The sequence below is a fragment of the Rhinatrema bivittatum genome, chromosome 12 (genome assembly GCF_901001135.1).
Source record: "Rhinatrema bivittatum chromosome 12, aRhiBiv1.1, whole genome shotgun sequence".
Lineage (NCBI taxonomy): Eukaryota > Metazoa > Chordata > Amphibia > Gymnophiona > Rhinatrematidae > Rhinatrema > Rhinatrema bivittatum.
In genome coordinates this window covers 7181736-7193678 of record NC_042626.1, presented here as the reverse complement: position 1 = coordinate 7193678, position 11943 = coordinate 7181736, and the positions used below count along the sequence as shown (strand labels likewise).

General features: G+C 41.7%; 1 protein-coding gene across 1 annotated transcript; it reads right to left on the bottom strand.

Moving 5' to 3' along the window:
* Positions 1-1411: 1411 nt before the first annotated feature.
* LOC115074253 (olfactory receptor class A-like protein 1) lies at positions 1412-2314 on the bottom strand. The gene has a single exon (XM_029573553.1). It carries the CDS (start codon positions 2312-2314, stop codon positions 1412-1414), a length of 903 nt encoding a protein of 300 aa, XP_029429413.1.
* Positions 2315-11943: the final 9629 nt, after the last annotated feature.

The following is an 11943-nucleotide window of genomic DNA, read 5'->3' as shown; positions in this document are numbered from 1 at the left end:
ATCCCATGCATTAACACATAATACACATTTCTCTCAGTGACTAACCATGCAGTACACATATGTAGGGGCATCAATAATCTGTTCATCAGATTATCCCATGCATTAACACATAATACACATTTCTCTCAGTGGCTAATCATGCAGTACACATATGTAGGGGCATCAGATTATCCCATGCATTAACACATAATACACATTTCTCTCAGTGGCTAATCATGCAGTACACATATGTAGGGGCATCAGATTATCCCATGCATTAACACATAATACACATTTCTCTCAGTGGCTAACCATGGCCAGATAGCCGAGTAAGTCCATACTTATCCAGCTAAGTGGCGGAGGATATCAGAACTGTCCCACTGGCAGTTTCCTCACCCCTTCCCCTTTCCAGTTAAAGTGTGTCTTCTGCCCTATCGAGTTAACCAGCTGAGCCGCACAGCAGCTGAATAAAGACCTCATCAACTTTTACATCACAAAACTTAAATTAGAACTGTGAATTGTCTAAAGAAAGCAAAAGTGCACCAACTACAGATCTCTCCTTTTGTTTTTTCTTGAACTGCAGCCATATTAGTTTTGAGAGTTTGTTAAATACATTTTTTATTATCTTAAATCACATATTTTTTAGTTTATAATCAGAGCTTTTAACCTTGTTGGTTTAGTATTCATGTGCCTGTACATATACTGTATGTGAAGTACATTTCTGCTATTTCGAAGTTCATCAAATTCATTCAGTAAAGTTGTGTTCACTATATTCTTATAGCCTGATATTGAAACACAACTTAGCCAGATAAGTAGGACATATTCAGCAGCTGCCACTTAGCTGGATATCTGTCTATGTAGCTAGCAGGGTAAGTTGTGGGCAGGCAGTGGGTGGATCGGGGCAGAGCTACTTAGCCAGATAAGTAGAGATATTCATACTCATCCAGTTAAGCTTAATGGATAGTTAGACCTGTCACAGAGCAGATCTAACTTATCCTGCTAAGTAGCACTGAATATCCTATATAAGTTAGCCAGATAAGTCTAACTTACCTAATCAGATTGCTTTCACTATTAAGGCCTTAGATTTTATTTGTTTTTTTAACATCCTTGTGAGGATGGAGAGGTTCATGGCACATCCATAGGGAATCCAGGGTCTGTGCATTCAGCTAGTTCTTCTGTTACCTGGAGAAAGAGTTGTTGTGTAAAGTGGTTACCAAGTATTGGAACAAATAGCTTCAAACTGTGTTTTGTTCCCCCAAACCCCAAAAGAACCTGCCGTGTACCTAGTGACTTAGATCTGATATTATAATATTTTTTCCCTATAGTGATCACCTCTCCACAACCGGCCCAATAACCCAGAATGCAGGTTACATGGGTGTAAGAAGACATTTAATTAAATGGAGAATCACGTTTTCATATGACATGAAGTGCGTTACCTCTTATAGGGATATCTCAGTTTACCATACATTTTTTTGTTAAAACTAATTATTAAAAAGGGACTAAGTAAAGCATAGCAGGAGGAGATGAACACTCTGACCTCTTCCAAGAGAGTAGGAACAACCAACAAATTGTTTGTATAAACCATGAAGCCGGTGTCAACTCCAAAAAGGAAGACATAGAGGGTGACCAGCTTGATGATGTTCTTGGCTGCAGTTCTCTCGGCCGTCAATTTGGGATTTTGACTCATGCTGTGGATATACTGCACCTGCTTTCCGTGTCTCTTCAGAACATGCAAGATATAAACACTGCTAAGGAGCATAAGTCCCATGAAAAAAATATCGTGGCCATTCATGAAAAGCAGGTAAGTTACATTAAACATGGGATCAATGTCTTTTGAATAGCAGAATCCCAGCTTATAGATGGCTGTTGTACTGGAATTGTTTGTTGCAGCAAACATGATAATAAGAACTGGTGTGCTCAATAACATGTTAAATAACCAGAAACCTATAATATAAGAGATGCTATTTTTTTGTGCATTTGATTTTAGAAAGAGCCATTGACCACTACTAGGAGCAAGAGTGATGGCCTGATATACACTGAGGAAACTTGTCATGCATATGGAAACTCCACGGGCTATCCTGGTGCTATAATACACCAGCTTACAGCCGGCATCATCCAGGATGTGTTTTAACCCCAAATCGTTCATTATTTGAGTCACTCCATTTGGTAGAAGCCTCAGCACATTGGCAAAGACTAGGTGGCACAGAATTGTGTCTACAGTTTTGAGATGCTTTTCAGTGAGAGCATAAACTATCAGGATAAAGGCATTGCCAAGAGCACCGATGCTGGTCTGTAAGAGGAGCAAGATGATCCTGACATTGAAGCTGAAATCCATGGTCTGCCGAGGTCTGCTACTGAGGGGCAAGAGCGACCATCCCTAGCCTAGAAATACTTTTACAGAAAGAAGGAAAAACAACATGAAGAGTTTACGCCTTTCTAGTTCTAGTTTTTTGTAACAAAGGATAACGAGAAAAGAATAGCTGTTTTGGTGAGAGTTTACTTCTGAGAGAAAACCATGCATAATAATCATTTCTCTATATGATGTACAGTTTCAGCTAATGGTCACTTAGGGATAGATATTCAAAAGCCATTTAGACAGATAACTGAAAAATCTGTCTAAATGGCCAAACCGAGAATTTAAAGCTCTTACCAGGCATTATGCTAGCCAGATAATGAGTTATCCGGCTAGAATATAGCCCGGCAAGTTGGAGGCATTTCAACTTTCTGGGAGGAGCCGGTTAACTTAACCATCTAACTCTGGCCGCGCTGTAGGGCAGGTCTAAAGTTAGCCGGATATACCTATCTGACTAACTTTTAAGATAGCCGGAGTATATTCAGTTGCGCTGCCGTGCGGCTGAATATCCCAGTTAAGTTAGCCAGATAGTTGCATCTAGGTAACTTAGCTAGCCCCTCAGTGGCTGAATAACAACCCCTAAATAAATATTACTATGTTGTGTAGACAGAAAAAAGGTTCTGAATTAGCACAAGACTGAAACTTAAGCAGTAATGTCAATCATCAAGTCTTCAACCCTGGCTATTGTCAATTTGTGCATCTTTCATATACATTCATAATTCAATTATCTTAAAAACTATTTCTAAAGTGGAGACTGTTTCTCACATGTATTTACGTCCTGCTTGGATTTGAAATGTCTGAACGACATTTAGACTGCAACTCTTTGTGTGAAAATTTCCCATTTCATTTTCCATGAATTCACATCCCTGGAATAGGCACAAGTCCAGCAGAGAGTGCGAGACCCAAAGGATTCTGACCTTACCTGAAGCCGAGACATCTGCCCGCTTTCATGGAACTCTTCAGGCCCTGGAAGTTCTCCACTAGTAATGTATAAATCCAGAAGTCTATTTGTACTTTCCGGAATTTCCCCTGGCGAACTGGAGATTTCCTGTTTGTGCACTGCTAAGTGACAAGTTTTGTATTTCATTAATTGCAGCTTTAAAGAAGTTCCCAAGTGTGTACACTAAATGATTTCCTATAACTGCAAAGTATCTGTAATGTTCCAGGTGCAAATTTGTTTTATTTGATTCACTTGACTAGGACTTGGTATTTTTATAATTTACACTAAGTCACAAAGTCTATGCTATCCCAAAGGTAACCTAATTTTCAGCACAAGGAGAACAGTAAAAACAAATGCTTGTTCTCACTTTGATATCTGAAACAAATTATTGTACATAACCCTTATTCACTATTTTGCTTAAATGAATTACTTCATATTGAAATCATTACATTTCTTAAAAGCTATATATATCCCCTTCCTAAAACAAACCCTTAAAACATAATACCCTGTTACTTTAATTTCTACAATACTATCAATAATCGTGTACAAGAAAGCAATACCATGTACAAAAAAATGTTAGAAAACTCTATATGGCTAATTTTAAAATGAGCGCACATGCAGCCATACACCCGCATATTGGCATGGAAGTGGAGATACGCTGGAATTTTAAATGATGTGCGCAATATGTTGTAAAATATACCAACCACGTGTAAGTATGCTCCTAATTTTAAGAGGTTAAGAACATAAGAACATAAGAAATTACCATGCTGGGTCAGACCAAGGGTCCATCAAGCCCAGCATCCTGTTTCCAACAGAGGCCAATCCAGGCCACAAGAACCTGGCAATTACCCAAACACTAAGAAGATCCCATGCTACTGATGCAATTAATAGCAGTGGCTATTCCCTAAGTAAACTTGATTAATAGCTGTTAATGGACTTCTCCTCCAAGAACTTATCCAAACCTTTTTTGAACCCAGCTACACTAACTGCACTAACCACATCCTCTGGCAACAAATTCCAGAGCTTTGTGCGTTGAGTGAAAAAGAATTTTCTCCAGATGTGCAACTTGCTAACTTCATGGAATGCCCCCTAGTCCTAGCGTGTGTGTATTTTCCATAGGAATTTGTTGGCTTTTATGCGCATATGTCAACAGATTTTAAAACATGCTCCGGGAAGGCACATTCCCAGTTTTCCAATTACTCCACCAGTTTGTCCGGTTAATACTGAGGTCTTTCAGCCCCCTCTGGTTCTTTATCCTGCCCGCTGCCCAGTTGACCCAGAACCCCTTGCCCTGTTCTATAAGCCCTAAAATGCAAGATCTACCTGCCTTGACCTCATCAGGAGCAACAGTAACGTTATGCTGATATCTAGCATAGACGTGCTGTGGTTTTCGGTTTCAAAATACAGAGTTAATCGTGTAAATCTTGGCCTGCCCTGGAATGTCCATGCCCCGCCCATTTTCTGCCCTCTTATTCCCTGCGGGTGCACAGATGCATACGTGCGTATTTTACAGCTTTTTAAAATTCGCATGGCTCACCCAAGGTCCACATACCTTGGGCTTTTTTGCACGAACACTTTTAAAATCGACCTCTAAGGGTATTTGAAAGTTCAAGAAATTCCTTGAAGAAATCTAAAATTGATGAACCACAATTCAGTTGTTACCACTAATTTATGGCTGTGCAACAAATGTTCCCAGATGTTTGTGTCTTTCAGCTAGTTGCAAATATCTCAATATGATGACCGCTCTTTGATTATTGTAGCTGGCCTGTCTCTGTACGAATAATGTTCCCAGATAAATGATGAAAACGTCCAGTGAACATTCAACATTTCTCAATGATCATTTACTCTGGTTTTACTCTAATGAGGTTAGCCAAACTCTAATAAATTGTTCACTTTGGCGACATCTTGAAGAGGAATCTTGAAAGATATTCTTTCAAATTGTAAACATTGTAAAGCAATACCTTATAATCCCCAACAAGATTCCTCTTCAAGATGTCGCCAAAGTGAACAATTTATTAGAGTTTGGCTAACCTCATTAGAGTAAAACCAGAACTGGAGTTGCCTTTTCCTTCTGACTTGGAGCCGTTTGATAACCCTAGCAGATTTTAGGGCAGAAGGGGCTGCAGTTGTGTGTGTGCTAAGGTACAGGAGCCTCGAATTCCAGTTCAGCCGTCTGACAGAGCCAGCATGGCTCTGGTGCACCTGTGGGGGACTTGCTCAACCTTGGAGAAGGTGGGACGGTGACTGCAGGACCCCCTACTAGCCCATCTTGGAAGAGACTTAGCTCTGAAGGCCAATGGTGGAATAAGGATGAAAAAGGCATGTTGTCCAAAGGGAGGAATTATACAGAGGAGGAAATAACAGGGTCCAATTAAAACCCCTGGATGATCTGGGGTTCAGATTCCTACATGGCCAGCTAAATCTATCAGCCTTAAAAAACCAGGAGTCATGGTAATCACAGATAACAATAGTTCTTCAGCCGATCTGTGAACACCTTGGGATAGAAGCAGAGCACAAGGAGACAGATATTATCAGAGAAGTTGGCAGTGAGAGTTCAGTAAAGGGACGATGTCGGAAAAGCAGCAATGATGCTCTCAGGTCTCTTTCTGCACCGATGCTAAAAATCTTTCCTTTAGGGATTTTATTTTTCATCTAAGTTTCTTATGTGAATGCAGAACAGTTAGGGCAGCAGCGCCAGTAAATGAGCTCCCAAGTCACCACTTATTAACTTTCCTTGGTCTAATTAAATAATTTTGCCTTCATTTGAAAGAAAAAAATGCAAGATAGGAACAGAAATTATAAACAGCACATTAGTAAACTTAAAAAAAATCAGATAAAGGCTAATACTAATTGTTTATAATCGTACTCTTATATTTTCTCATAGTTTCAGATCCCCTCTGCATCATTGAGTAGTAACTGAACTGTTCCCTGTGTCCTTTGTCTTTTACATAACTTTGAAACACTCCCGCATGGCCCATATATGCTTTCTTACAGGCACGCAGAGATCAACTGCAGTTTTTTTTATAATCTGCATGTATCAGATATGTGCAGATTATAAAATATTCCTAAATCCAGCCCCCAACACGTGCGCTTATCAGCAATGCATTGAAAGCAAGCACTTTCTACCCATTTTATAAACATACATGGAAAAAATACAACTTGTTCGCATAAAACCCTGATTTATACGTAAAAGTAGGTATATTTTTTAAAATGCGGGTGTAATTGAAATCACCGGTTTGCCGATACCTCCATCGGTTTACCCAGTCCATCTCCAGTTCATTAAGATTCCCCCTAGTTCACTCGGAGCTCCCACCCACTGACAACAGACGAGTCTGTTGTCAGTTGTGCTAGATAATTGGCAGGTAGAAAACTGCGTGAATAAGTTGCCTCATGTATTCACATAAATCTCTTATAAAATAGCAATTTACGCACGTTCCTCTTGGCTTCACCCCGGAAAAACCCTAATCCATTCCTGTTTTGCACAGATAAATATGCATGTGAAACTAAATAATTGCACATACTTTTGATGTTTATAAAATAGCATGTACGTGAGTACAAACTACTTATGCGCAAATATGCTAATTGTACGCCCATAGATCCTTTTGCAAATTAACTCGAAAGTATCAGAAATCTGCTTCCAAGCCATCCACCTGGGAGATGGCTGCATCTATGCTGCTGATATTGTACATTGTAAACAGTATCAGGAATCCATTCAGATGAAAAATCCTATCATAAAAAAAAAATCAAATGATGACCATCAACCCAACAGAAATCATGATTTTTAAAAAACTTTTGGAAGCTTCTCCAGGGTAGAAAGCCAGCATCTGACCTTTTACCCTTGAAATGCCAACCAACTGCACAAAGACTCAGGAGTGGAATATAGAGAGGAGCAAGGTCACGTCCAAATCAGTCCAAATGTTGGACCTAGGAGCTGAGCTGAGTCACCGATCAGGTCCAACGCCTTCTCTTACAATGATACCATCCCCACTGGCCCCTGAGATCAGAGAGACGTGCAGAACCGATAGAGTCCGGCCTTACCTGAAGCAGGGACCTCTGCTGACTTTGATGTTACCCTTCAGGCCCTGGAGGTTCCCCACTAATAATGCATAAACCTAGAAGTGTATTTGTACTTTTTGGAAATTTCCCCTGGAGAGTTCCTCTTTCTGGAACACTAAGTGCCAAATTTTGTATTTCATTAATTGTTCTTTTATAGAATTTCCTGAGTGTACAGTAAATGCTGTCCTATAACTGCAAAATATCTGTAATGTCCCGGGGCAGATGCACTTTATTCAGTTTAGCTGTTATGATGGTTTAGGGACCGGCATTATTTTAATCATATACAAAGTTGCATAACAGTACAGATTAATATGGTTGCTAATTGGCTTCTGATTCAGTACGGGCTGATCCAGTCCAGATTTTACCCCACTGCATGGAGGGACTTGTAGTCTTGCTTTTCTTAGGGAATGCAATGGGGAAATCAGAACTACAAATCCCTGAATGCAATGGATCCCTACAGATTAGGGATGGGCAAATTGATATGCACCTTCCTCCCTGATGGACTCGCGTCTTCTCTGGCCAAAAGGGCAAATGGTCGGTAGGTGAGGTTCAGTGTAGTAATCTTATAACACAGCATGGTACTTGTGTTATCCCAATAGGATCATTGTCCCGAGACTCGGGGTCTCCCACTTAAATGTACTCAAATACCACAATGTGTGCTTTCATCAATGTCTGAACTTCACTTCACATAACACACATGTCACGAGGGCCCTCGGTCATGGCCTGGAGAGAATTTAAAGATGTTCACTAAACCTCTACTGCTGGTCTTATTGGAGTGGTTTCATGATGGGATTGAAATATCTATTTATGAGATATGTGTCTGAAAAGCGTTTTTAAGAAGAGCGGGGTATATATAGGCTTTGCCCTGGTTTCTGTTCAGTATCATTCTGGGGCCCACTATTCAGTAAGCCGGCGAGCGGACAAGTTATATGGCTAAAGGGAGCTCTTAAGTTTAAAGTAATATGGCTCATGTGGCAGGATAATTTCATCCTAACCGGCTATACTGGAAGAATGCCGATGGCCATTTAAAAAATGTTGGGCTTAGGCCCCCCAATTCATAATAAATGAGAAGAAGTCCCAAGCTGACCGAGCGTTGCCCTCCTTCTTTTGTCACTTTTCAAATGGATGGACCCTTGGTCTGACCCAGCATGGCAATTTCTTATTTTTTTTTAATGTACGTTTATCTGTCAGGGGCCAGCCAAGCTTTTCCTCCAGCTGCAGAGTTAATTGTTGTGTCTTGAAGCGTTTCACATTTTTTTTTTATTTGATCTTAAACTTTTGTATCGTTTCATGGTGTTATATTTATATCATGTTATTTGGTTATTTTAGTATAAAGTTTATGTTTGCCTTGATGGTTTTTGTTTAATTCCACCAGCCTTATAAAACTTGATTGTTTATAAAAGAATTTTGTACTAAACTTGTCAAATGATTCTTTAAAAAGTAAAGGTCAGCTTTAACAGTGACATTTTACTTAACTTGCTTTTCAGCCACTCAGATTACATTTGGGTTCTGTAGGTACCTCTGTAGGCACTGTATTTCTCTGTCTCCAATTGGCTCAGTCTAAGGCCTAGATTCATCAAAATGCGATGTGTCTTTGTAGGAGGTGTCCCACTATCACGGGTGTGTGTGTGTGTGTGTGTGTGTGTAGCCACAATAGTGGGTCCCCTCCCCCGAAAACACATTACAACTCCATGGTACAATCTTTTGTGTCGCGGCCAAACACCGCGACAAAACTAAAAATTAAGTTCAAAGTATGCACGTGACGGAGGCCCTCCTCCCAGTCCCCCCCCCAGAGTGCAAGGCCCCCCTGCCCCTGGCTCCTGATGGAGGAAGGCCCTATCAGTCCCCTCCCCCTGCCCCCCCAGATTGCAAGGCCCCCCTTTCCTCAAGAGCACAAGGCCCCCCAATCTCCCCCAGCCCTCCTCCAGAGGTCTCCTTACTTGTAATGGTTCCAGCGTCGGGGACAGGTGCACAATGGCGCTGACCGGGACAGGTGTGAGGGGGTCTCTGGAGGGGGGGCCTTCCTCCTTCAGGGGGACATGGGGGAAGGGGGTCTTCTGCTTTTTGGGGGGGGCCTGGGGGAGTTAGGCCTTTCGCTCTTGGGAGGGCAGGGGAGGGGGGCCGTCTGCTCCCGGAGGGGCCACGGGGAGGGATCCTTTTGCTTTTTAGGGGGCTGCGGGGCCTTGCACTCTTAGGGAGGCTGGGGGAGGGGTCTTCTTCTTTCAGGGGGGCTGGGAAAAGGGGGCCTTCCTCCATCGGGGAGGGGGGGAGGAGGGCCGTCGCTGCGTGCATGCTTTGAACTTTATTTCTAGTTTTGGGGAGTTGGGGGCTGTCTTGACCAGTGGCCCTGGGTTGAAACGGGAAGCAGCAATGACTGTGTATTGTTTTTTAATATTATAATTGTTTCCCCTGATGCTTTAAATGTGCAGCAGGAGCCTCAGGACCTGGCTTAGGGTCCCGGGCCTCCCGCTGCACATCTAATGCATGCCAGAGAGGTGTAGTCATTTTATCGCGGCTGATCACCTTCTCAGTCGGCTGCGATAAACTATTAGCATAGAGTTGCCTGGTAATGACCTTCTTTGCATGCATTTGCAATATTCGTGCATACATAGAAAGTCATTATAATAGGGGAGGGTACATGCTAATTATCCCATAGAGCATGCAATATCATGACGATAGATGTGCATTAGAGCCTTTTATGGCACCATAATGCCCTAATGCATGACCCTGTAAGTTTGTACCTGAGTCAATGGAGAGTAAAGTGACTTGCCCAAGGTTACAAGCAATGGTTGTAGGATTTGAACTTTGGTGTCCCTGTTTTACAGCCCACTGCTCTAACCACTAAGCTACACCTGGAGTTAGGAAGTTTACATTGTTTGAAAGGAGGATTTGTGGTTTTATTCATATATGTGTATGTACATGTAAATTAGAAAGGAAAGAGTGTGTGCTGTCTGAGAGATGCAGAAACATTACTGACCACACTCTGCTTAGCTCACCACGTTAGACTATGTCATATGCAGAGCTTAATGAGTCACACTCAGGAGAGCACGCATAGAGGGGATCCCCTCGGAGCGCCCCTGCCTGGCTCCTCCCCTCCGGCATCTCATCCTTCACTTGAAGAAGAGCTTGGTCCAGCTCCACAGCTGCACAACAGCAGTAATACAAATGTTACAAATTACAAATGTTAGTAATTAATGTTAGTAAATAAAAATGTTAGTAATTACAAATGTTATTTGTAAACCGGCATGATATGATTGCATCATGAATGCCGGTATAGAAAAGCTTTAAATAAATAAATAAATAAAAAATAAATAATAATGGAAAAGCATGCGCCCTGCAGCTGCCCCCCCCCCCCCCTTCTGCAGGGGCTTCCTGTTAGTAAAGCACCTGTGTGAAGGGTGGTGCCACCGCTGGTCCCACGTGCATTTTTAATTTTATTTTACTGCTGCAGGCACCAGCTCATGATCACAGCTATCTCTTTATTTTTCCGCTCCATGTGGGCAGCAGGCTCAGAGGATGGCATAGTCCCTTCAAAATTTGGCCACCATGGGCAGTTGTATATTCTGAAATCTGAGCCTGGTGCTGGGCTGTAATCGAATCCCCAAAATTGATAGACGACCTCTGTGAGTGTGAACAGAGGCTGTTTAATGTCCTACACTGCAGTGATAAAATGAGTGTGTCTATGTCAATGGGATTTCTAGACTGTGGACCTGCTGCAGAGCTGTGGAGGATGCTGGTTTTCCTAGCAGTTCTTGTATACTGCATTTGTTCTGGTTCCTGAGAGCATCAGCCACATGCTCGCAGCTGTCCGACTGGGCCAGCACTGGGTGTACCTCTTATTCTCAGCAGTATATAAGGCGTGCTCAGAGGACAGACAGTGCTGGTTCAACAGCCATCTTGTTGCCTGTGGAAGTAGTGCCTGTTTGTTTCCTGATTTCCAAGCCTTACATACAGCACTCCTGCACATAAAGCTTCCTGTTTCACTGTTCAGACTCCAGTGTCTGCTTGTGTCCGGATCAAGTGTTCATGTTCCGTGTGTTTCTCCTGGTGAGTCTCTAGCTCCTGTCCTTGCCATCGTGTCTCCAACCTGCCTCTCCAAGTAAGCACTTTTCCCTCCGGGGGCATCCCTGATTGCCAAGCCCAGACACCCGTGACAATCTGCCAGAGTAAGCAGGAAATAAAAGGAGAGATTTGGGCTTGGACCAGCCAGAATGCAGAACAACAATATGTATTTTACTCTGTTCCTATGTTTACATTTATACCATATATGTCTATCTTTACATATCTTTGCATTATTCTCTTATTGATGGACAAAGTCTTATGTTGACCACCATGTTAAATAAAAAACTACAAAAAAAAAAAAAGAATGCAGAAATCTTGCCTCACCAGACAAATTTGACATGATTTATTATATATATAGGAAATACAATGATAGACAAATGCTCACAAATAAAGTGTTTCTGAAAATAAATATCACAAACAAATGTACAGGTGAAGCACTAATGCAACAATTTAAATACAATAAAAACAATGCTATTTAAATATGTAACACACATCTTAAATTAGTAAAATTAAAAAATACAATTCAAATAGACACCATAATCACCAGTGAGAT

What these genes read in the sequence shown, in the direction of transcription:
- LOC115074253 (XM_029573553.1), bottom strand. Translation starts at nt 2,314, where the DNA reads ATGGATTTCAGCTTCAATGTCAGGATCATCTTGCTCCTCTTACAGACC.